The 25,384-nt window shown below is 40.8% G+C and overlaps 4 protein-coding genes and 3 non-coding genes across 7 annotated transcripts in view; 6 read left to right on the forward strand and 1 right to left on the reverse strand.

The window, feature by feature from the left end:
* The first annotated feature begins 3,864 nt into the window (after positions 1-3,864).
* On the forward strand, positions 3,865-14,967 carry LOC139348194 (scavenger receptor cysteine-rich type 1 protein M130-like). The gene is made up of 16 exons (XM_070988164.1): positions 3,865-4,126; positions 4,429-4,455; positions 4,605-4,916; positions 6,314-6,607; positions 6,736-7,050; positions 7,329-7,619; positions 8,821-9,135; positions 9,261-9,554; positions 9,981-10,289; positions 10,689-11,003; positions 11,488-11,796; positions 11,907-12,200; positions 12,379-12,714; positions 12,814-12,921; positions 14,055-14,139; positions 14,259-14,967. The coding sequence occupies exons 1-16, from the start codon at positions 4,078-4,080 to the stop codon at positions 14,407-14,409; spliced, it is 3,804 nt and encodes a 1,267-aa protein (XP_070844265.1). The 5' UTR covers positions 3,865-4,077; the 3' UTR covers positions 14,410-14,967.
* Positions 14,968-15,787: 820 nt separating this feature from the next.
* On the forward strand, positions 15,788-17,348 carry LOC139347903 (SH3 domain-binding glutamic acid-rich-like protein 3). Its single transcript, XM_070987753.1, has 3 exons — positions 15,788-15,969; positions 16,194-16,361; positions 17,126-17,348. Exons 1-3 carry the CDS (start codon positions 15,925-15,927, stop codon positions 17,186-17,188), a joined length of 276 nt encoding a protein of 91 aa, XP_070843854.1. The 5' UTR covers positions 15,788-15,924; the 3' UTR covers positions 17,189-17,348.
* A 1,313-nt stretch (positions 17,349-18,661) lies between these two features.
* rps12 (ribosomal protein S12) lies at positions 18,662-21,975 on the forward strand. The gene is made up of 6 exons (XM_070987430.1): positions 18,662-18,695; positions 18,818-18,864; positions 19,750-19,866; positions 20,066-20,168; positions 20,641-20,742; positions 21,888-21,975. The coding sequence occupies exons 2-6, from the start codon at positions 18,851-18,853 to the stop codon at positions 21,948-21,950; spliced, it is 399 nt and encodes a 132-aa protein (XP_070843531.1). The 5' UTR covers positions 18,662-18,695; positions 18,818-18,850; the 3' UTR covers positions 21,951-21,975.
* LOC139348236 (small nucleolar RNA SNORD101) lies at positions 19,577-19,653 on the forward strand. The gene has a single exon (XR_011603386.1). It is a non-coding gene; the product is annotated as a small nucleolar RNA SNORD101 (small nucleolar RNA).
* On the forward strand, positions 19,911-19,995 carry LOC139348240 (small nucleolar RNA SNORD100). The gene has a single exon (XR_011603390.1). It is a non-coding gene; the product is annotated as a small nucleolar RNA SNORD100 (small nucleolar RNA).
* On the forward strand, positions 20,326-20,408 carry LOC139348239 (small nucleolar RNA SNORD100). The gene has a single exon (XR_011603389.1). It is a non-coding gene; the product is annotated as a small nucleolar RNA SNORD100 (small nucleolar RNA).
* A 690-nt stretch (positions 21,976-22,665) lies between the features above and the next one.
* The window catches only part of eya4 (EYA transcriptional coactivator and phosphatase 4), a 38,099-nt gene continuing 35,380 nt past the window's right edge, over positions 22,666-25,384 (reverse strand). The window contains exons 17-18 of the mRNA XM_070987429.1: positions 24,742-24,842; positions 22,666-23,216 (exon numbers count right to left, since the gene is read on the reverse strand). Of these exons, the coding sequence (XP_070843530.1) occupies positions 23,136-23,216; positions 24,742-24,842 (182 nt within the window). The 3' untranslated portion in view covers positions 22,666-23,135. The remainder of the gene's footprint in view (positions 23,217-24,741; positions 24,843-25,384) is intronic.

Here is a 25,384-nt window from a genome sequence, read left to right on the forward strand (position 1 = left end):
CTCTAGGCCCCACCTTTGCTCAGTGGTTACAAATCAGGCATCATCAGACAAGAGACAAGAGTGGAAACATAAGGTACAGCAAAGCCAGTCAAGCAGAGAAGAAGTATGAGGAGGTCTCTGCACATGCAGGGGCTCAGTGATGGTCAGCAGCTGATCAGCCAGGTGGTGGAGCTAGTTGGTGCTCAGGAGTGAGGGGCTCTGCAGTGGCAGCTTGTGGACAGATGAGGAATGACAGCTCTGGAAGGCGAAGGGATGTTAGAGATGTAAACAGGCTAAACGTGGTGAGAAGGGACAGAAGAGGGGGAACAGCAAACAAATCTGATGCAGTCAGACATCTGCTGAGTCTCGAAATTCAATTCTTTTATTTAAGTTGATCAACTGCGACACTCAAAGTGTACCCTAATACAAAATCTAGGAATGGTTTGAAGAGGAACAGCATTACAGACGAATGTAATGATGAATGTATTGGCCTGACAGTTTTATTGATTATTACAAACACTGAGTACATGCATGCTCTATCCTAAAAGGAGCAACCGTGTTAAAGCAACCGTGTTAGCTACTCTGCAAGATAAGATATTTTGAATGTTAAGAGATTGCTAGATTGCTTTATTGTTTGTGCAATTGTTTATAAAGGTTGCACACACACACACACACACACACACACACACACACACACACACACACACACACACACACACACACACAGAACTCCATGTCGAAGCTGTTCGTGATCTAGCTGTATGGCTGTTTCCAGTGTAATCCAAAAGTAGATCCTCTGTGTGAAACGTGAACAGAACAAGTGCTTTTCAAGGCCCTTCCCGTGAATGAGTTGTAGTGTCACTTCCCATCAGAGAATGTGTCATATCTTTGCGTCTGTAATGATTTACCCAGACATCAATATGTGCTTAACCTGCTGTCCAAACCTCAGTATCCTCAGTTCTGTCATTAGAGAATACTGACTGAGGTTGCTGGGTCTATTAGTCTTTTCACTACTTTTAGAGCCAATAGTTGTACCTCTACTCATTGTCTGGAACACTGGGTCCTACAGTTTGTGGCTTGTGATCTTTTATAGTTCAAAAAAAGCCTCCTCACAACCCCTCAGTGCAGGCTGTGCTGGTAGCACTCCAGCCAAACACTGGCCAAAACTTCTAAGATTGTTTCATTTATTAGTTTTAGAGGCTTGAAGAGGGAAAACTTTTCAGGATTTAGGGTTGGTAACGACTCTGAATGTAGAGGCCTTATTCCTGTCACTGTCATATCAATGAATTTCCAAGCATGGTCTGCTTCCATCTAGTGGAAAATATACAAGAAAAGTACAGCAAGAAAAATAATGAATTTCCCGGTACACTGGGACCATGACTGTAAATTTGTTGAAATAGAGACGACAGGCTGTGCAGTACAAGCTACATAGCTACCCGTTCACACTGGAGCACTGCGTCCTCAGTGTTACGGATTTAGAGCAGATGTCCCTGGTGGTGTATGTGATAATGGTGTCTTTTATTTCTGTAGAAAATACTTGCACATAGATATACATCAGTATATAAACAAGACAGAGCACAAAATTCAGACTGGAATGAAAAAGAATGTGGTGTATATAATAACATGAATGATGGCTCCATTTAGCTGCTTCAGTTTCAGGGTCCTGCGACTGTTCATGCTGGCTCACTGGCATGACATCAGTGGCACATTTAACTGAACTGAGCCATTGTTAATGTCATTAGTAGCGCCTGAGCTGTTTCTACTAGTACAAATCAAAAAGGAATCATGAATGAATCCATGAGGAAAAATAATGATGAAATGATTGATGTGAGGATGTTCATGCAATACGTCACGCAGCGACAGCATAAAGGGGAAGTTGAAGGTGTGGATTTGTCTGTGCAATGGCGAAACGTTCAACTGTAACCGGAGGCAGAAGAACAGATGGCTGAACCATGTAACTCAAAACGCTGAATGGACAAGTCAGTTAGGCAATGCCACGTCCAGCCTCTGTGCAATCCAACAGCATGTTTTATGAGCTAAAGGAACAACATGTCAGGAAAATTTAATGTGAAAATCACATTCCAGAAAACAAATTAGAAGTGAATGCACAACATTACAGAAGCAGACGAATGAAAAGCATTTCATTGCCTCCTTAAAAGTCATTTTGTCAAGTTTTCCAGAAAACTTCTACCAGAGGTGGGCAGCATCATGAGCTGATTTAAGGGGGGGGGGGGATTTTTTTTTTTTCTTTTTTTTTTCCACAAAAAATTATTTTAAGAATGTGATGATTTCAGAAATGCCACCCCCAGAAAAAAAAAATACATTCAGCAGTATAACACATGGTAATTAGCTAAAATCCTAAACAAACCAATGTGGAAAAAAACAGGCAAACATTAGTTAATGGGTGTAATTATGGCAAATAATGCCAATAAATTCTATTAAAATATGAACACATCCCCTGATATTGCTCATTTTGCATCCAGCTGAGGATCTGTCGCTGCAAAGGTGAACTAGTGTTATTAACAATTTGTGGTTGCTCCTGTGACAATTAATAGGAAGACACTCTAGAGGGGCAATATTTTGAGGTGCATAACAGGAACTGAATAAATGTGAAAATGACAGGCTCAGAGTTTCACAAGGGGAAGTGTTTGACATGTCCAGTCCTAATGAGTCATGTTAATAATAAGCTGTGGGACAAGAACTGACTGCAAGTCAAGGGTTTGTGAAAGAGCATAATTCAGTGCAGTGAAATCTTCTGTTCCTAATTATTCTGGTTATTCTGATGTACAAAAAACTGGATCAACCCTTTCTGTAAGGTAAGAAATGCATTTGCAATATATATTTCGATGGTTTGAAGTAAAAATAAATAAATAAATAAATAAATAAATAAAATAAAAAAAATATCCTGTTAAAGATTGGTCCATATAACAGGAGGATGCTTCTGAACTATAATGGGCATGGATTACAAAACTGACAACAAAGGGATATTTTGCATGATAATCCAGATCTTCTGAAGCCAAATGATCACACTATGAGTAAAACAGATGCCACAATGTTAACCTGGACTTATTAAGTTTAAATACATGATACACATCAAAATTTTAATTAAAATTTTGAGAAATACAATTCATATTTGAATTTTTTTGAAAATTTTTAAAGATGCCATTGCTGAAGTCGAGACACAAACATGAAATTCTGCAAAGGTTCCTGCATCTGTATAAGACAATAATTTTGTTAATAGCTCAAACTAATTACAATGCAATGTCACTTTTATTTAGCTAATTTCATCAAGTGACATACATTGGCACTCATGCCAAGTCATATTCTCTGTGGGGGCTTTCTTAAAGATCTTATCTTAAAAATGCAGCACATAAACAGCACTTTCACTTGGGCTTATGTAGGCTATAGTTCACTCGCTACCTCATTGAAATTAAAGAAAGGGAGAGCAGCAGCTTTGCTATGTACAAATTCAACATAAAAGGACTTCTGTGAATGATAACCAAAGGTGGGAGGGGACAGATGGTTGGGTTTAGCTTTGGGAGTCAGTTGTCAAGTTCACCTCTTGACATTTGGCCATAACAACTCTCTTTTTGATCTACATTGCCCTTTAAATTTTCTGCAGATGATCATTTGTCGTGCCCCACATGTCGGTGTTGCCATCACATACAGCTGCTGCCCAGCATGATGTTACATGTGGGTGCGTTTCCTGTTGAATATGAGGCCCTTTTCAAATAGTAATGTAAATATTGTGCAAAACAAAATGAAATCTGCTCTCATCCTCTGCTTTTAATGATTGATCAAAGTGTCAACATGCATCCAGGTTGCAGTCCAAGTCCAGGCAGCCCCTTTTATTTGTAGCAATTACTGGATCTGTACATAGGGCTTCTATCCACTGGATGTTTCAGATGCGATCAACTTTTTATTTTGAATTGTGAAGTTATTTTAATAATTGTTGGATTTAGAAGGTAAGAGGGCGACTGTTTGCAGGAATCAAACTTGTGTAATTGCTCTGCTAACGGCAGACGCCGCCATGAAGACAGTACCAATACTTCTTTTTACTCTACCTTGACAGCATTTGGCCCACTCTGAAGACACAATATGATCTTCATTTCAGCTGAAAAACAGCAGTTTGTGTATTTGTCAATAGGTAAGTTTTTGTTTTTTGAATTTGATTTTTTCAAACTTTCTACTTTTTAGATCAAAACACATGCATGCAAATAGCTCAAAATTATAAGAAATATACTGTGAACAGAAATGTTCAAAAATCTATGTCTTTATTATTGAAGTTTTTTTTTTTAATGTTCTGATGTTGGACATTTATGGGTTATGTATTTTGTGACCTTTATGGAAATTAAATTGTACATTTCAAGGTGACAATTGACAATTTTGTTAAGACATACAAATCTGTCAGGCCTAATTAGGACAGTTTACGATATGTTTCTGTTATAGGTCTACTGAGTCTATCGCTGCTTACAGGTCAGTAAGTTCTATTTATGTTTTATGCCTGAAAACCCATGCAGATTATCTATTTAGTTTTCTACACCCTGATCTAATGAAAAATGTCTTTTTTATATTTCATGGTAACTTAACCTGGAGCTATTGTGCTTTCATTTTCACATTTCCAGAATGTGACATATTTAGGGTGGTTGGGCCTTCGCGGTGCTCCGGTAGAGTGGAGCTCTACCACAGGGACAGCTGGGGAACGGTGTGTGATGATCATTGGAGCATTACCAACGCTGACGTGGTGTGTCGAGAGTTAAAGTGCGGGACAGTTCTTGAGGCCAAAAAAGGAGCATTTTTTGGAGAGGGAAAGGACGAGATCTGGTTGGATGATGTGCAGTGTACTGGTCATGAGTCATCCCTCCTCAAGTGTGCACACAGACCGCTTGGAGAAAATAACTGTGGCCATAGTGAAGATGCTGGCGTCATTTGTTCAGGTAAGACTGATTTCACTTATCTCAATGATGATTGCTTTACTTTTGAGGTGTTGGTAGACAGATTTTGGCTTCTTTCTAAAGGCGAGCTTGTTGTTTCCTGCTGTCTCTATTCTTTGTGCTTAACAAAGCTATTTGGCTGCAGCCTCATTTTTATCTGATAATGGTATCGATCTCCTCATTTAATTTTTCACCAGTAAGCAAGCATATTTCCCAATATGTCATGCTATTGCTTTAAACATTAATCATGCATTCACATAAAATCACAGATTTAGCTCATTGAATCAAGCACCGCATTGCAAGTACCTTCCTCAATTTATATCAAGACCAGAAATGTGGAACTGTCAAGAGAAATTGGGCAATACAGCTGCAGAGAAAAGCAGCTAACACAGCATTTATCTTGATCATGTTATTGCATCTTATGTTCTAAAACCTTGAGATTGTCTTGTCAGTTGTGTACAACAAAATGATTGCTACCTGTTGTGGCAGAAGCACAACAGCATGGTCAACACATGACCGGCTGCAGCAAATGTCAAGTGCAAAGGGCAAATAAACAGTCCCCAGCTGACCAAATTTTGATATATTTGGTAAAAAGCCATCATGCACTGGACATGGACCTCATGTCAACAACAAAGCAATATGAATGCTTCGAGAGTGAGTGTTGAGTATAGACTGGTATTAAAAAATCTAAATTTAGATTTGCACTTCCATAAATTGGGAGGACAGATTAAAAAACAAACAAAATAAAACAGTGGTCAAAATCAAAGTAGCTGAGGTGAGGTGGTCCTGCTGAAGCAGATGAACAGAGAAGAGTTAAAACTGTTAGACTCTTAATAAATAAAACTGTCAGTGTATTCTTCTTATCAACCATGAAGTCTGATTGATAAACACGTACACTCCATCAGTATACTGTTAGCTTATCGTAGCACTGTATTTAAGAACAGATTGAACAAACAGGATAACATGGAGATCTTTGTTACTATCTGACAGAGCCAAGCAAGTTGTTTTAAGTCTTAATGTTAACTAAACTAAATTATCGTACAGACTATCTATATTCTTGGTTGGGAACAGTAACCCCCTAAAATTTCTGCTGGTTGCCTGGCAACTGCTCAAACCCAAGAAAGAGTACAAGTGATAATGCCCTGTACAATTAGGAGTTTTACAGATTTGGTGTGGCTCGATAATGTGGTGTCTCTGCTAGAAATGAAAATAAAGTTCTGTGAGTTTGAACAATTTTTGGCTATGCAGGTTTTCACCAAATTTCACAGTATTACTCTTCATGGACTTACAGTTTACGAAAAGCTTGTAGACATTAATTATTTTTACTGTATGTTCTTACATAGATTCACTTATTGCATGTTTGTTGACTTTATTTGAATTTCTACCTCCATCGTTTTCAGAAAATGTGAGGGTAGTCAACGGAAGCAATCGTTGTAATGGCAGAGTTGAAGTCTACCATGCAGGCCAGTGGAAACGAATATGCAGCAGCGACTGGGGCAAGGAAGAAGCTAATGTGGTGTGTCGAGAGATTAACTGTGGAACCCCTGTCACTCAGACCGAAGTGCTACATTTTGGAGAGGCTCGTGACCTGGCTGGAGTCAAAACCAACTGTTCTGGAAACGAGAGCTCCATTGCGCACTGCATACTTCAAGATATCAAGGAAAGCTGTATTGATGCTACTATTGTGTGTTCAAGTAAGTCCTCCGTGCCTTCAGAAAAACTACATCAGGATTTTGAGGTGAACTCTACATGGTTAGACTATCTGTTGTTTTACGACCTCTGAATGAATATGCCCTTTGCTTTTTTCTTTTCCACCTGGCAGACACTAAACCAATTCGGCTGGTGAATGGGACGAATCGGTGCTCCGGCCGAGTGGAAGTCTACCATGATGGACAATGGGGGACAATTTGTGATGACAGATGGGGCATGCAGGAAGCAACTGTTGCATGCCGAGAGATGAACTGTGGGACTGCTCTTGCGGTCAGGTACAAGGCCTTCTTCGGTAGAGGTCGGGATCAGGTTTGGTTGGACGACGTTGAGTGTACTGGTCATGAGAAATCCCTCGCTGACTGTCCACACAGAGGTTTTGGAGAGCATGACTGTGACCACAATGAAGATGCCGGTCTTGTATGCTCAGGTAACACGTTTTACTGTTTGTTGCTCTAAAACGTCACATTTGCTGAAGTACTTGAAGGGAGTCAGGTTGGACAAAATCCTTATCTACAGATGCGCTCATAAATTTTACACACCCCTGGCAGGTTTTGTATGATGTGTTCTTCGGTACAATATCCCATATATAGAAGCTGTACAATTGTTCTGCTTTTCACAAACTTTATCATCCTGAAAAGAATTGGAAAATACTGCATGCCATTGCTGAAATAACATTTGACTTCTTTTTGACTCCCTTCTTTCCAGACTCAGTCAGATTGTACAACGGGACTGACCGCTGCTCTGGCATAGTGGAGGTCTTCCAAAGTGGCCAATGGGGGAAAGTTTGTACTAATCACTGGGACAATGCACAGGCCTCACTGGTGTGTAAGGAACTCGGTTGTGGAGCTCCAAGAAAATTTCAAGAAAGCTTCAATTTTGGTGACAGTAAACTGAAAGGATATATAAGTAGATGCTCTGGCAATGTGAGCTCCATCTCCCAGTGCACCCTTGAAGAAAACATAGGGAGATGTGAAGGTGTTTCTCTTTCATGTGCAGGTAAGACACAAAAGGTGGGGATATACTGTTGCACCCCTCACCTATAATAACAAAGGGCATGTGGTCATTAAAACAAGACTGGCTTATGCCTGGCTTATTAAATCTTGTCATTATTATTGACTTGTGAACATTTGGGCCAGATGGTGTAATTAAAGGTCAAAGGGTTATAAAAACCATGGCTCCTCTGTGGGGTCACAAGTATGTCTTCCACCTGTATCCTGTTTGTGGTTTTCTACTGAAGACTTGGGGATATTTCTGGGTAAGCTATTTATAGCAGCAGGATAATGTAAGTGGGATCAACTCAAAATAAACAACAATTCAAATCGATTTCAAGTCAATTCAGTTTTATTTATATCACACACTTTATGCTGACTCTTAAATTTAGTCTTTGTTTCTGCTTCTCGGGCAAAGACTGAAAGATGGTTCCACAAGAGATGAGCTTGATAATAATGCTCTGGCTCCAGTCCTTTTTTTGGAGACTTTAGGAACCATGAGTAAGCCTACATTTTGGAAAAAAAATATTTCTGAATTTCTTTATTTTGCTGCAAAGGTGTAATACCTGCAGCAAAGTATAAATAGCAAGCAAGTATAGCAAGTATAAATGGAAAATATATAGCATTAGTTGCTAGATACTGCATGGCTTTATTTAAACTGTCCAATTTTCAATTCAGCTGTACAGTTAAAGGTAAAATGTGTAAGATGTGTCCAGAATGTTTGTTTAAAACGTTAAAAAGTTAGCTACTAATGTTCTGAACAGAATGTGAAGCAGCAACAGTTCGGACCTTATGTCAAGGACGTCTATGTATTGTGTAGCAGAGATATCTACTGAAGTTAGCATGCTAACGAGCTAGCTGTGGCCTGTGTGGTCTCATACAAACACTTTGTACCTCAAGTGGTGATAATCCGAGAGTATTGTGCACTAGCAGCACTAGCAAACAGCACTAAATAGGGCTTGCTTTAAAGCATTGTTTACTTAAGACAAGCACACCATTAGCTAAAGATGGACCTTCAAGCAGGAAGCCCTGTTGTAATTTAGATGTAAATCCCTGCCATGCTGGGCCGGTGCGCCAAGTCAAACTGAGTGAAGCCAAGTCAACATCTGTATGGAATGCTAGCCAGCTTCCATACTAGCTTCATGGCTAGCATATCTGCTAACCCTTAAACTGGTGAGTACTTTTAACATGAGTGGACCTGTCCTCAGGTGTTCCACCGCTAAGGCTCGTCAATGGCACTGACCGATGTTCTGGTAGAGTGGAGATTCTGCATGATGGCCAGTGGGGATCAGTGTGTGATGATGAGTGGGACATCAGAGATGCTCAGGTGGTGTGCAGAGCCATGGACTGTGGAACAGCTCAGACCGCCAAATCTAGTGCCTTCTTTGGTCAAGGTCAAGGAGACATTTGGCTGGATGATGTCGGCTGTGTCGGTAATGAGACATCTCTTTTGCACTGCCAACATCCCAGCCTTGGAGAAAATAACTGTGGCCATGGTGAAGATGCCGGTGTGGTGTGCTCAGGTATCATCTCTGTCATGTTGACTCTTTGCATGCATGTTATTTACTCAACTTTACAAACCTGAGATCTTTCCAACGTGACCGATCACCAACTATTTTATACTGATTCTCTGTCCTTTGCTTTCCAGCTACCATTAGACTCATTAATGGGACTGACCAGTGCTCTGGCAGGGTGGAGTTCCACCATGACAACCACTGGGCAGCTGCATATAATGTTAACTGGGGAATGAATGAAGCTGCAGTGGTTTGCAGAGAGATGAACTGTGGAGATCCTGTCAAGTTCTCAGGATCATTTGGTCAAGGCGGAGACCTGAGAGGATATAAGATCAGTTGCAGAGGTACAGAGAGCTCTCTCAGCCAGTGCACACTGAGACTACATACAAGCCAAGAACGTATTGAAGAGGCAGCTGTGGAATGTTCAGGTAAGATGTGAAGCCGGAAAGGAAATTTGAATATCAGTTCTTTTACTTCAGTAAACGATCTGAACACTACCTGTTAGCACTGTTAGCGTCTCTTTTATGGGTCAAGATATGGTGATGATAGGACGAATCACCAGACTCAAAGCAATGAGTAGTCTAGTTCTATAATGACTCTGAACTTTACCTCAGGATTCAAATCATGACATAAAGTAATTAATGTAATCACGGAATCATGTAATGAATGCTCAAATCACAGATGGGACTAACAATGTCGCTGCCCATGTTTCATTTGGAATTTTATGCAATATTACAAAGTAAATTCTACACCTGCTATCGCAGCAATCAAATTACAGCACACACATTCTGCACCAAAAACTCAAAATTTGGACTGCATGCACTGAACATTCACAGAAGAACTTTCATTTCCAGGCAATGTGAAGTTGGCTGGTGGGCCCAATCGCTGTGTTGGAAGAGTGGAGTACTATGACAAAGGCCAGTGGAGGACTGTGTGTGGTGAAACCTGGGATATGAATGATGCATCGGTGGTGTGTAGACAGCTGGACTGCGGGAGAGCTCATAAGATCACCAGCATGTCTGAATATGGCATGGGTATAGGACAGAACTGGATTGATCAAATTGAATGCCATGGAGGGGAGTCAACGCTGGCTCAGTGCCCACAAAGACCATTTATTGACAAAACTTGCAATGTCACCTCGGTTGCTGGCGTGGCCTGCACAGGTAAGAAACGTACAAAAGAATGACACACAGGTTTCCACGTGCTTCACAGACAAAGTCCACTTACTCGACATTCCTGAATCTTTCAACCATGTTTTCTGGTCATTCTCCGCAGATATTTGCTTATCACATGACTTAAGTATGGATTTTCTGTTGTGTTATATGTTGGAGGGATGTAACCTGACCTCTCAAGCTCAACACATATAGTTTTTGCATGAATTGATTATTAATTTAGCTACTTTATGAATAATTCCGGTATCTATCATCTGAAATGTGTGTTGGGAGCAGTTCCTCACCAGTCTTTTTTTTCATTATCATTTATCTGCCATATTTTTGACTACATTAAAATGAATTTGAAATGTCTGATACCATATATTCATTTTAGTTCACTTGACTTCGCAGGAAGTTTGGAAGTCCGGTTGGCTGGTAGCAAGGATGAGTGCTCTGGAAGAGTAGAGGTCCGTCATGGCGATGTGTGGCAAACGGTGTGTGACACAGACTGGACCCTGAGTAAAGCTGAGGTGGTGTGTGAGCAGCTGGAATGCGGACATGCATTAAGTGTTCCTGGCGGTGCCCATTTCGGCCAAGGCAGTGGATCAGTAGTGGAGGCTAGTGATTCATGCTTTGACAATGTGACTACTCTACAGCAATGCTCCCTCAAAGGTTTCCAGAGCTCGAGTTGTGGGCATGACCACGATGCTGGTGTCCTATGTGCAGGTAAAGCCTTTTGCATTGTGTTTTCAAAATTCTCACATGCAGCTGGACAAATATAATGATAGCATCAGCTTTTGTTTCATGGTTGTGAATTGGAGTGGGAAATGGTTGTATTTACTCAATCAAGTCAAAATCACGCTTGAAGGAATTGTTCCACATCTGAGGAAAAACGCTAATTTACTTTGCTATCAAGAGTTAGATGAGAAGATTGATGCCACTCTCATTTCTGTAAGGTTAATAAGTGGCTGGGGCCAGCAGCTGGTTCCTTAGCTTAGCATAAAGACTGGAATAATGGTGAAACAGCAACCATAACTGAATCATAAATCAGATATAATGTGATAGTCAGCTTTAGGGGTGCTGGTAGGCAGATTTTGTCCCTTTAGGCCGAGCCAGGCTAGAGGCTTTCCATGCTAATTTAAGTTATCCAGCTGCTGGCCTACAGGCATACAGAAAAGTGCGCTAACTTCATTTCTGTCTTTATATGCAGCACAACTTCGGTTGGTCAGCGGCTCAGGTCAGTGCTCTGGAAGGGTGGAGCTCCTCTATAAAGGCCAGTGGGGAACTGTGTGTGATGATGAGTGGGAAATGGCCAATGCCGATGTGGTATGCAGACAGCTTGGCTGTGGACATGCAGTTTCTGCTCCTACGAGTGCCCACTTTGGTAGAGGCAGCGGTCCAATATGGCTGGATAATGTGGAGTGTACAGGCCAAGAAACTGCTCTCACACACTGCACACACCCCGGTTTTGGAGAAAATAACTGTGGGCATGGTGAAGATGCTGGTGTTATCTGTTTAGGTAAGAAGACTGGCTCATTTGAATCTGTGAATGAAGTCATTACCTGCAAGGGGGCATTAAGAAGAGCCTGCATTGGCTGCTGTGAAAAACAAACTTTTTATCTTTTTCAGGTTCTCTTGAGAAGCCCCAACTCACTTTGAGTCCTGGTCCAGAGGTAAACTGGGGCGAAAAAGTTGAAATCACCTGTGCTGTAGTAACAGAACAGCTGGGCGGGACGTTTGTTCTGAGAAAGACCCAAGGATCGTTTAAAATGGAAAAGTACTCTGAAAATGAGGCTGCCACCTTTACCTTCCCTACAGTGGACTTCAGCCATAAGGGCTCATACTTCTGTGAATATCAAAAGAAACTGCCCAATCAAGTCATCTATTATCCTCAAGGAAACACTGCAGACCTGTCAGTCATAGGTCAGTAACTTTTTGCTGTGTTTGTCCACTTGAACACAATTGTTGGAAATGTGACTGTACTAGGTTGCAACCATTATTCTTATTACTTATTACTAAATTTCCCCGGTGCGGGATCAAGTCAAGATAAAGTCTCATCTTAATCTATATGAGTTTATAAAAGTCTGTCTGTATTCTGCAGTGAAACTGGAGAAGCCCAGCATCTCCCTGTCATCGCCTTTTGCCATGGTGGTCTACAACCCAGACAAAATATCCGTCAACCAGGGCAGCAGCTTCTCCGTCACTTGCTCTATTTATTCTAGATATCCTGGAGGTTTCTTCTACCTCACAAAGTCAAACAAGACCGTCACTGAACCAATGACGCCGTTTGCCCACATTCCCTACTACACGGCAGTCTTTGAATTCCCTGCTATAGAATTTAAACACCAAGGAGACTATACCTGTGTCTACGGCATCAACATCTCCTCTTTGTCCTTCTCCTCCATTCCCTCCAAGTCACTCCAAGTCAATGTAGTTGGTGAGACCCAAAGCGCACTTGACAGTTTGTCTTTCTGCAGTGATTATAGGTCATTTTCTCCTTCGCTAACTCTACCACGTGATTGTTTCATCCCTGCAGCCGCCTCATCCTCTTCAACTGTCCCAGGAGTTCTGGGAGGGCTCGCCGTGTTGCTGCTCATACTGGTTATAGCTTACTTTGTCTGGAGAAGGAGAGGCTGGGGTGCTGGTAAGTGATGACATCCACATTTTTCATATTACAAAACTACAGTAATGCCCCTTTATTTTAATGCCATATAATGTGTATAGGTTGTTTAAAGCCGCATTAATATTAACAATAGGAAAATGATTTGTGAAGTGAAAGGTGAAGCTTGTCGTGATACAAGCATTTTGCAACATTGAGGGCATTGTTTTGATTTTAAGGTCCACAACTTTACTTTGATTCATTCATTGCTCTAATAACATCATTTTTGACTGTCTTCGGGGAAAAAGCCACTGTACACTACATGTCCATCACTTACAGATTAAGCTGAATAGCTGGGGAACATAGTGGAGCATTTAGCAACAATAACGATAACTTGTGTTTTGTTTACTGCTCATTTATGCTGACTCCAAGTGGCCTGATGTGGCCTCAGGATCACTTTGCTCAGTTACATAGAGCGAAATGTTACTGAGAAACAAAGGAGGAGCTCTGGTGGGATGTACCAATAATATGCTCGTTATCAAGGTTCTCACTAGGGTCACTAGAGGACAGGACAGGGATGCCAAATTGTGGCCATATTGCATAACAAACACAATCTCTCATGCAGCAGAACGTTTCCTCTGGAGCCCCTCCTCTGAATACGTCCTCTGACTCTCCATGTTGTTATCACGTGAACATCATGATCTACATGTTCTATCATTTTTAAGCCTTTATCCTGCTGCATTTAACTGTTCAGTACACACATGCAGGTTTTTAAGCACAGTGGGAACTTGTAATTTCTCTCATTGTAACCTCAGGTTTAGAGCACGCAATGTGCTTTAATGACTTGTGCAAATGAAGTCTTTTCAGGGACACTACAATGTGAAAAAAAAGTAACCCACGTGTAATTATCACCCAACGCTCCTCAGCTCTACGGAGTGTTGTAGCATCTTTCAGCCCAGTGAACAGTGCCAAAGTCAAAGGTACACATTTGCAGCATACCGTGTCAGTGTCTGTGTACAGCTTCTCATGCTGCCCCCAAGTGGCCAAAAATTACACACACGTAGTGCTCTGACTGATATTGGCCTCCATTTGATTCAGCTGACAACCTTTTTTTAAAAAAAAAAAAGAAAAAAAAGAATGACAGTTGTTTTCATGGTGAATTTATGCTCACTTTTCAGGTACCTTGGTTCAGTTTAACAACAGGTTTGGAGGAGCAGTGACACACGATACTGAAGACAGAAGCAATAGAACATTTGATGGAAGGTAGTAAAAGAAAGCGAGCAAAGCTGATGTTATTTGCCAAGATAGACACATTATATTTTAGATCAGATAACTTGAAAAACATCCCAGTGATTGCAGCTGTCACTCCCTGTCCCCCTCAGAGACCACAATGCCCAAACCAATGAGCATGGGTATAGTCGCAGCCCAGAAGACAAGAAGGCTGATGCTGATTCTGACAACAACGTTGAGAGGGTGCCTGAAGACCTGGCTGGGAGAGTGTGTTATGAGCTTGAACCACTTGTTGTGTCGTGAAATCAAAATGACTCAAGGATTAACTATGCCATTTCACTGAAGTTACAAAGTAACATAACACCGGGCTGTAGAGCAGGCTTTTACTGCTGTCTCTCGATGAACATTTGAAGTCTGTCACACCTGTAGCTGCACTCGACAGTGATGTTACAGTGTAACGCACCATGGAGAAAACACGACTTTCAGCTGGTGCCCAGTTGCTCTTTAAGGTAGACCATAGGAACATTAGGGACCTGTTTTAAGTATGTTTTTACACCTCTTTGTAAGTCAACAGATTACTCAGAATTCTACCGATTTTGCATTTGCAAGTAGATGCCGTGTGATTTAGAAAATAAACTTTGCAGAAATTGAAAATGTGATTTTGAAAGACATACTGTGTAATGCCTGTATAAACAGGCCAAAGATTGCTTGGAACGTTTATTTTCATACTTATTCCTTTCATTTTCATTAGAGAAGTCCACTGACCTGTAGGAGGATACTGATTACATTGTCTTTGTATTGCTTGATAATTTGCTCTTTTTTTTGGTGCATGTGAGTCCTCATCAATAAAATTGTATTGCCAAATTTCTTTGTCCTCCTGATTGGGGAGCAAACATGCCAAAAGGGTCCATATCATGCTCATTTTCAGGCTCATACTTTCGCAGTGGTTGTCTGCTAGTTTACGTGCTTTAATGTTCTCATACTGGCTATGCTGCAGCACCTGTGTTCACCCTCTGTCTGAAGCACTTTGTTTTAGTGCCCCACTCCTGACAAGTCCAGTCTGCTCTGATTGGTCAGCTCTCACAGGCCTGAGCAGGCACTGTTGGTGTTTTTGTAGTCAGGGCTGTGCTGGGTGGGGGCGTGACTGAGGGTGGTGACTGCATGCATTTCTCAGTCAACCGAGTGTTCTGATATCTTCACAGTATTTATGTAACACCTAGACCTACTTTGGAAATGGGAATCTCACTTTCTGCAATATGGGACCTTTACTCGACCAAAACATCAACTGAGATATGCATCAAATACAGCAATGAATTCTTCATTTGTGTAAATCCTTTAAGTAATGACCAATAGTAATGATTAATAGTAACCTCATCATAATCTACACACAGGTTAAGAGCTGGTTTTAAGGATGAGATTAGAATTAAGTTCAGGTTCAGGTTAGACACTTCGTTTTGATGGATAAAGTTAGAGTAAAGGGGCTTGGGAGTGCATTATGTCATTGAGTGTCCTCACAAGAACAGAGGTATGAATGTGTGTGTATATGTGTGTGCGCATGCGTGTGTGTTTGTGTCTGTGCTTTCACAATTGATGCAGGCAAGCTACAACTGGAACTGCTGGCTGTAGACGTGGGTGTGCCCATGCAGGAAGGTAAGTCCTGTCCAAACCTGCTCACCTTGTCTGCTGTTGCAGCAGCTCCACATACCTGCACTGAGGATACGGGATCACTCTCATTCTGTCTACTTCTCTCTGCACCTCTCTCAGCCTGTCTCCGTGCAGGTGCGTCTAGAACAAGGTTTGAATTTTTAAATAGCAGATATGCCCGTCATAGTCTTTTATACCAGCGTGAGCGGCAACATCGAGGTACAGTATACAGCCTTACTTTCTAAATTCTTTTACCTGTATAGGCATATTGTTAGTACACTGACATATTGTATACATGTCTGTATATGCAGTATATACATTTCATTTCTGTACAAACAGTAGCTGTTCTTTGTAGACAGTGAATTTGAAGTTTGGTGTGAAATAGAACTTGGAATAATAAATATAATCATAGGGCTACATATGAATTGTCCTGTCCTCTCCAGGTGAAGAAACACCAGCAAAAAATAATAGATATCCTGGAATCAAAGAAAATTCCCCACACACTTGTGGATATTTCTCAGAATTCTGATGACAAGGACTTAATGAGGAAGATAGCAGGGAACCCGACTGCCCTGCCCCCTCAGATATGCAATGAGGACGTCTACTGTGGGGTAAGTCTCACACAACAACCTGCAAAAGTAAAAATAAGACACAATGACGATGAAACACCTCAAAACTAATGGAGTTATGACTGAATGTTAATCATTTACGCACTTGCTGCATTTCTCCCAGGAAAAAAAGTACACTTGGTTGTCAAGGGGCGTAAACGCAGGAATTAAATAAATATTTACATTATGCTAAACCACCCACCACACACAGGTTTGCACGCGCACACACACACACACACACATGTACACACACACACTTACACAAACATCAGAAATGCATGCAGAAGTGCACACAGTTTGACTCTTTTTACATGCACAGGTATGTTGCACACACAGGTATGCACACACCCTAATCACTCCCCCAACACACCCACATACACATGTACACACACACACATGTACACACACACACACACACACACACACACACACACACACACACACACACACACACACACACACACACACACACACACACACACACACACACACACACACACAGCAGGTTGCCTCTGGAGGTACTGACAGTCATTTCAGCATTCATTCATTCATTGCTGTGACAGAAATGTTGCACAGATTTCCTGTGAAGAGGTGAAAGCAGAGTTATGTTTTACGTCAGATGCCGTCAGATGGTCGGTTTTGGGAAGAAACTATTGGACAAAGACCCCCGATGTTGGAAAGAAGAGGGAGGAGAGGGTTTCAGACACTGTTTGAAAATCCACCAAGCACTTCTGACTCTGACCTCCAACGCATTTTCTTTCTTTCAGGACTATGCAGCATTTGAAATGGCAGTCGAGGCAGAGGAATTAGAGCTGTTTCTCAAACTCTGAAAGGAAAGGAGACCAGCTGTGGGATGACTCAACCGCATCGCCACATGTTCACGGCAATATCTACACATCTATGAAAAGTTTGAAGAAAAATTCTGGACTATCAAAAAGAACCAAGACATGAAAGTGACCCTGGTAAGAAATATACACAAAGAAGTCACATGATCAGCACATGACCTTAGATGTAACCATGTCTGGCAAGCACACGTCTGTAGTCATGCGACTTTTACATCTCTGGTCACATGCTGATCTTTGTGTGTATTTCTTGCCAGAGTTACTTCCTGTCACTTTTTACAACTGATGATGGTTTGGATCAACACTGTTGATTGTTTCTTTTTAATAATCCTGTGGTTTTGATAAATCTTGTTAACAGTTTATAGGCTGGATGTCATTGAAAATGAAACTCCACGGACATCTTCACATCTAGTTTAGCAAGCAAACAAAATATCAATAATAAAAACTGTATTAATATTTCTGTTTCCTTTCATTTGTTCATGACAAATGTCTTATTTTGTTTGATGAATGATGTGCAAAGCTATAAGAAATCTAAATTTGGCAGTGAGGCGAAAGTAAAATAAAGCTGGGGCTCTGTCTGTTGCACTCATTGACATGAATTTGGTCAGTTCTTGTTTTTGTGAATGGCTAGTACAAAAAAAATGTACCTGCAAATTCATCAGTGAGGTGAAGAAACTGTTAGACTGTTAGTGTGTAACACCGAACATTGTGGGCAGCCAGTGTATTGCTGTTAGAAGAGCTCAGTGAGAAAAATGTGTCCAATCGAAGTGTCCACTTCAGCTGATTTGATTAACTTGTCAGATCTGAGAAACCAGCACAGCAATACATATTCACACTTACATCTGAAAGTGTCACCAAATCTACACACAACCACACTTTCAAATGGTCTAACCACATTTGTCTCTTTTCTGACTGAAATAACCATAAAGAAATTGTATATAGAATGGGGGGCAACCTTTTATCAGTTAGAATGAAAACTTTACATTGATGAAAAAGGTCACACTGAGCTGGTCTATTCAAGGACTGTGGAATATTTAAAAGGAGTGATTTTAGCATTTATACCCTACAGTTTCTTCTGTTGTGAAAAAGAAACAAGAAAACAATAATAATAACAATAATTTCCTAAAACTGAGTTGAGTTTTAAGACAGTAAATCTAGTAAATCTAAATGTTGGACTATTTTACACTTTCAGTTACATTACATGTTTTGCCCGTTTTCGGCATTATTTTATTCATGTGATTATTTCGTAATGCTCTCTTCATTTCTGCAATATTGAACAACGGTAAATTGTAATTTGGAGCAATGAAAGTAAAATTTTGACTTGACTTGACACAAAAAGCTCTGACAACCATAGACATAATATACGCTGACAACTGTAACTAAAACAGGCAGCTCATTGGACACCACTGTATGGAGCGGATGGGGCCTGGTGGTATTAAACCAATGTCGCGGGCCTATGACGTCCTCTTTACCCGCTGTCCGAGAGGAGGCTTTGGTGCGTTTTCAGCAACTGGCACAATCTATTGGATTAATCAAACATCGCAATTTATAAATTCACCACAATGATCTCTTTACAATGGATGATAACTTTCTTTTCATATCTGTTCTTTATTGCAGAACTTTAAGTAAAGCATCCATCATAAGTCAACAATGGCCGAGGAAGGGTGAGCATTACGCTTATATGTGCTGTTAGCCCACACAGTGTTAGCAGGGATAATTCAAACGAAACGTCGCTGACAGGAACCGACTTTCTGTGAAGAGTTGTGTTGATGGTGAAATTTTGAATTGTTCTGGGTACCGGTTGACCACAGTGACTGGTGCGGTGATTTTGGGAAGCTGTTACTTTACGTGAGCTAACTGGCTAGCTTAGCCGAATTGCATGTTGGCAGTCTAGGGGACATTTGATATCTGCATAAAGAGCACAGCAACCAAGTGGAGCGATGGTTAAATCAATGAATGGTGAGCTTGCTCTGCTTTCGATAAACCCAGTCAAGAACTTAGAGGGGTCTTTGGCTGCATTAACGTTAGTGTAAGATGAAATGTAGCATTTTTGAACGATCTCTGTATGAATTTAAAGACCATAAAGCCTAAAACGCTGCAGTTTAATAGCGCATGCAAAATGTATTGAAGCAAGCATCAGATGTAAAAAAAAAAAACTTTTATTAGTAGGTGTAGCAAGTATTGTTAGTAATACTGTTTTTAACTGAACTGAACATAAAAGGCATTCATCACTAAAAGCCTCCATGCAAATCTCTTGGTAAATGTGAAAAACGTGTCTGGAGCAATGCTGCATTTGTCACTGGTATTGAAGGGTCAGCTGTTGTGAAGTAATACAACTTTTAAATGTGCCATTCCTCATTAAGTGAGCTCTCTGGTGCTTCAATGATGACTTTACATTCTTTTGTCGGATACCCCTTCACTCAACAATGAGTGAGATCCCAATTCTGACATGCTGGAAGCTCCACTGGAAGTCACTGATTTGTTATCACTAATTTTGGTCAAATCGTAATCTTTTTTTTTTTTTTTTCTTGTCCACCCATTTTTGATAGCGTTGCTGCTGGAGGTGTCATGGATGTCAACACCGCTCTCCCTGAAGTGCTCAAGACCGCACTGATCCACGATGGCCTTGCCCGTGGTATCCGTGAGGCTGCCAAGGCCCTGGACAAGTGCGTAAAAACTTTTCTTCAATATTTTGTTTGTCTTTAGTACGTGTATCGTTGATGATATCTTGGCTCCCTCTACTGAACTTCTATGTGGAGACCTGCCATTGTTACCCAATTTCTGTCTGAGATATGCTGTCAGACTTTGAAATGTGTAAATGGTGCGTAACCCCTTGCTGAAAGTTAATTTATTGTTCTTTTTCAGGCGTCAGGCCCATCTCTGTGCCCTTGCCGCCAACTGCGACGAGCCCATGTACGTCAAGCTGGTGGAGGCTCTCTGCGCTGAGCATCAGATCAACCTGATAAAGGTAATGACCCTGCTCAAGACCAGTCAATTTAGGATCGATTCAGCTGTGGGGGATATGGGGAGAAGAAATGCTTTATTGCCAAATTCACATGTAAAATCTGTTTCAGATTTGTGTACTGACAGATGTGTTAAAGGTAGCTTGTTGTGTCATGTACTGCTGTATCACTGATGATAATTTGGCTCCCTCTACTGAATACTGTGAGGAGATCGCCATTGTTACCCAATTTCTGTCTGAGATACAGAGTACCCACTTTGCTACCGCTTAGTTCACTGCACAAGTATTGTTCAAAAACTGCGTAGGCATCAGTCTCTGCACTTTAATGCACATTAGTTAGTAGTTTATCACAAGTAATTTGCAATATCGTAGTTATGTTCAAAAGTTTATTTTCCAAAGTTGTCACGTTCACTCTGCATCTTGGAAAAGTGTTTGAGATAGGTGAGGCACAAGTTTAAAAGATGCTGTTTTTTTGCAGGTTGATGACAACAAGAAGCTCGGGGAGTGGGTTGGTCTGTGCAAGATCGACCGCGAGGGCAAACCCCGCAAGGTGGTGGGCTGCAGTTGTGTCGTTGTCAAGGTAAATGATGCTCTTTTGCAGGGGTATCCATGTGCCTTAGTGTTTTTGCTTGACTCGTTTAGTCAGACTACAATGGGAAGTTGATGGAACAAATTGCATTAGGCTTTAAGACTTATAACTAGATCTGCCAAGCAAGTGCAGGTGCGTGTGCCTCGTGCCATGCAGCTGTTGTTGATAAATCTTGGCTAAATGACCGCCAGGGTACGAGCCCCGTCATCTATCTGTGGTGTCTGGGGTCCCTAAGAATGGCTACATATAGAAACACAGTATTGACAGGTCATCACTGTACTTAATCTTTTAAACTCTGAGTGTGCAATAGAGCTGTCAAAACTGGCCAACAATGACATTTGATTATTCCTTCTAAAACAAAAGTATAGGTTGGAACCTTGTTCAAATATAATTTGCACAATAGAATATTTGGATTTTTTTTTTTTTTTCAATTAGATTATATATTTGCATTAGAATATTATGACAGCCCTAGTGAGCAGTCTTTGTTCAGATAATCATCTGTAGTTTATTAAACTATTAAGTGGTCGAGCTGAATTTTCCACTGGATTCACTGGATTTTAATGAGACAGGGACAACAAATGTGTTTTTAGTCAGAATATTTCACTTACTCAAAGCAGCATACATTTACAGTCGCTGCAAATTGTGGGAACAAGCTGATGTGGTATAGTTGTGTCATATGTACTGTTAAATTACACTTGTTAGTCCTGTGGTCGGCAAACTGGTGCCAGTTGTTTCAGTATTTCTTAAAGGTTCCTTGAGGAGATTTTGACCTGAAGTAGCAATTGACCTGTTTTTATCCATTTAGTTGATCTCATGCACCAAACTAGTGAGTAGTCTGATGTAGACTGTTGGCATAAGCCAGCCATTTAAAATTGTGTTAAATGTGTAAATGCTCTCTACATTTATTAGACCTCAAGGATACAAACTGTCAGTTTTCTTGAATAACACTGAATGTAAACTCGTGTGACAAGAAAACTGCACAGGGCTACTTTATAATTACTGTTTCTGAGTGACCTCAGACACATTTGTACTGACGTGTCTTGTTGCTTTTTGGCTGCCGTACAGATGTGTGATGAGCTGAATCAGCCTGTAGTATCGATACCTGCTAATATCAAACTGTATTTTTCTGTCTACAGGATTATGGCAAGGAGTCTCAAGCCAAGGATGTGATTGAGGAATACTTCAAAAGCAAGAAATAAGGTGTCAATAAAAAAGAGAAATTAAGCTCTAGTCTTCAAGTGTTTCCTTTACTCATTTGGATATTTAACTGACCACCAGTGATTTATGAATTTAAAAAAAAAATTGACAATGACTCTAAAATCATGGTGTATTCTGATATGAAACAGTTTTTCATGTGTGCAAAACTTACAATGATAATTCTAGTATTGAGTATTATTGACTTAAACACATCTGTGCATTGCCAATGACTAACAGGAGAAAGTACTTTCAGTGACATGCAGCACTCTTTATATTTGGTTATCTGAAGTCATAAATCTGTTCAGGGAAGACAAGATGCATGGGTCATTTGGATAGGTTTTCTCCTTTATATCTACATACATAGACATTTCTGAATAAAGACATTCAAACACATTAAGGCACAACACATCATGACGCACATCCTCAACCAACCCCCCCTACCCTCCCTCCCCCCCAAAATTACAAAAATCCAGAGGCGAAAAAAAGAAACCCCCAAATCTTAATTTCCTTGACAAAAACATCCACCATTGCCCTTTTTTAAGTTTATTGTAAATAATTTACACAAGTTTCTGCCACAGACTGCATTGTTGTGATTATTATACCACCAGGGGGGGACAAAAAAAACACATTATTTAAAAAAAAAAAAAAAAAAAAAAAAGCAGCTGTTTTCCCCGCACACATAACGCTGCCTGTACAGAGAAGCACTCTTTATTTTATTTTTTTTTTTTTTGAAGATGGTTCATCCCAGGTGACCCACAACTGGCCCGGTGCGAGCCTAGGTGCTCCAGAACAAACCAAACATCACGGAGTTGCCCAAAAAAAACACCCCCTCCAGACCAAGGGAGGGTTTTAGCCTTTCCAGGCCTTCAGTCTGCTACAGCTGCAAGGACAGTAGACAGGGTTTTCACAGCGGTCGGTTCCCAGCGTTGAGGCCAGGGGCGTCTTAGCTGGGTAGTTCAGTCATGTCTTAACCCCACTGTTCTTTCACCTCCTTTCACTTCTCCTTTTGCTTCTTAAGACCGTTCAGAGTTTGTAAATCCAGACGTTCAAAAAACAAGACAAAAAAAATAAAATCACAAAAACAGTTGCAGTGTATTGTTTGTTCTTAAATAGTTATACAAAAGAAGGGGGCTGCCTGGCTGACCATGTCCATGGTAACATTGCATGAGTCCATATTGCTAAAATAGTTACAGGTACTCAAACTCCAGTGCTTGGTGTAGTGCCAGCAGGTCAGAGTGACTGGATATCCTCCAGAAAGGCATGTTGTGCTGCGGGGAGAACACACACATCATTAAATCCAGCAGAACTGTTTCACAGCTGTGTACCACCACCTAAAGACATGCAAGCTACTCTACAGTAGCTTGTAGCTGCTTGCTTTGCAAAAGCACTGCAAACAAAGTCCATGCAATCCTAAGGCTTAAAGGAAGAGCTCGGCATTTTGGGAAATGTGCTTAAGATAATATGATTATGCTAATTTAGATGAGAAGATCAATATCAAACTGCCAGCTCAATTAGGCTATAGCTATCAATAATTAGCTTAACTTTACATAAAGAGTGGAAATGGGGAAAAAAGCCAGTCTGGCTCTGTAAAAATCCACCTCAAAAGCTCATAACCTAACATGGTTTATTTGAATTTATTCTGTCCAAAAATGTATAAACAATGATATGTGCTTTTACAAGGGGATGGTGAGACTTTATGCAATGTTAAGCAGCTCCTGTTTTCACCATGTGGTTCCCAGGCAACCAGAACATCTTCACTAGCCCATAAAACATCTAGTTAAAGTGAACTTTAGAGACGGTGGTGAGCACCAGGCGAGCTGTCTCCCTCTGCTTCCAGTCTTTATGCGAAGCTAGGCTAACTGCAGCTGAGGCCGTTTGTTTAAGACCGATAAGACAGTGGTATCAATCTTCTCACCTAACTCAGAAAGAGAGGGAATACGCACATTTCCCATAATGTCAAAGTATTCCTTTCGCAATCCCAGCACCCAGCATTAAGAGTGAAACCCAAAACTGGAGAAGAGATGGGATTTAGGTTCACACTGAAGGAAACATGTCCTACTTCTATGGATAAGAGTATATCACTTTTTTTTTTTCTTTTTTTTTAATGTTGTGATATAGCTCTACTTTTCTCTCCCATAAAGTACAGCATCAATATAAAACGAGACTCCACACGCTCCTGGATAAAACCCAGCATATATTTAAACAAATGAGATTGCTTAAAGCTCAATCACTGTACATTTTGGGCAGCCATTTATTTTCATTGTCAAATGTGACACAAATCACGTCGCGTTTACAAGTATGTGATCCAAAGCAATGCATTTCATTTTGATAATTCAGCTGCAGGGCGCACACAAATTTGTTTTGACTTTCAAAAGTAGGTGCAAAATGTACATTAGCCAAGCTTCAATCTCAAATTTCCACGCTGACAGCTGCAATCAAAAGCTCCCTGTCCCTCCATTAAAAAACAAACAAACAAAAAGCAACAGCAAGTGGAACAGAAAAAGTAGACGACCAACACAAAACCTCTACAGCAAAGAAAGGCAGGCTTGGTCCAATCAGAGCTCACACTGTGAGGAGAAGGCGGGGTCACGGTGAGGTTGCGGGTCCATTACCTTTTTGGCCGCCTGCTCCTCTTCCACACCGTCCCCAATTACAACATACACTACTTTCCTGCCAAACCTTTGCATTATGCGCTCAAAGCAACTCTCTTTTCCTGCAAAAAACAAATAAACAAGGGGGAGGAAGGAGGGTCACAAGGTCAGAGGGGTCAGAGTTCAGACGTCGTTTGTTTACCTGGCTGGCTGCATGCTCTTCATCCTTCCCATCGCCAATCACAACATATGTAATGTTAGTGCCAAAGCGGGAGACTATACGCTCAAAACAGCTCTCTTTGCCTGGAGACAAACAAATGGGCTTTCACAGGTTTTTCATTTGTTCTTAGATACAAATAAAACACATGAGGAGGGTGAGGTGAAGGAGAGGAGGCTTCCTCTTTCACTCACACACACACCCGCACACACAGTCATCACTTTTCAGGACCTAAACCTGACCTTTAACCTAACTTAACCCAAATCTTCACCCTAAAATTGAATGATTTACCGTACAGAGACTTGTGTTTAGTCTCCATAAGGAGAGCCTACAATCCCCATAATGTAAACAGATTTATGTTCCCACAACAACAGTAATTCATGCCCACACACACACACACACACACACACACAAACACACATATCATTATTCCGTAACAGATCGCTCTGATTAATCCTGACTTGCATGTGGCCGTCCTGAGACGTACGTCACCTCAGATACACATTCAATTCAATTCAATTCAATTCAATTCAATTCAATTCAATTCAATTCAATTCAATTCAATTCAATTCAATTCAATTCAATATTCCTTTATTAGTCCCACAAGGGGAAATTCCCGTCGCAAGGG

Source organism: Chaetodon trifascialis, chromosome 19 (genome assembly GCF_039877785.1).
Source record: "Chaetodon trifascialis isolate fChaTrf1 chromosome 19, fChaTrf1.hap1, whole genome shotgun sequence".
Lineage (NCBI taxonomy): Eukaryota > Metazoa > Chordata > Actinopteri > Chaetodontiformes > Chaetodontidae > Chaetodon > Chaetodon trifascialis.

What these genes read in the sequence shown, in the direction of transcription:
- LOC139348194 (XM_070988164.1), top strand. Translation starts at nt 4,078, where the DNA reads ATGATCTTCATTTCAGCTGAAAAACAGCAGTTTGTGTATTTGTCAATA. An exon ending in TGCCGGTGTGGTGTGCTCAG is followed by an intron (nt 9,136 to 9,260) that starts GTATCATCTCTG and finishes TTTGCTTTCCAG; the next exon opens with CTACCATTAGACTCATTAAT. An exon ending in ACTCCAAGTCAATGTAGTTG is followed by an intron (nt 12,715 to 12,813) that starts GTGAGACCCAAA and finishes TCATCCCTGCAG; the next exon opens with CCGCCTCATCCTCTTCAACT.
- rps12 (XM_070987430.1), top strand. An exon ending in GCTGCCAAGGCCCTGGACAA is followed by an intron (nt 19,867 to 20,065) that starts GTGCGTAAAAAC and finishes GTTCTTTTTCAG; the next exon opens with GCGTCAGGCCCATCTCTGTG. An exon ending in GCAGTTGTGTCGTTGTCAAG is followed by an intron (nt 20,743 to 21,887) that starts GTAAATGATGCT and finishes TTCTGTCTACAG; the next exon opens with GATTATGGCAAGGAGTCTCA.
- LOC139347903 (XM_070987753.1), top strand. Translation starts at nt 15,925, where the DNA reads ATGCCCGTCATAGTCTTTTATACCAGCGTGAGCGGCAACATCGAG. An exon ending in GCGTGAGCGGCAACATCGAG is followed by an intron (nt 15,970 to 16,193) that starts GTACAGTATACA and finishes TGTCCTCTCCAG; the next exon opens with GTGAAGAAACACCAGCAAAA. An exon ending in ATGAGGACGTCTACTGTGGG is followed by an intron (nt 16,362 to 17,125) that starts GTAAGTCTCACA and finishes TCTTTCTTTCAG; the next exon opens with GACTATGCAGCATTTGAAAT.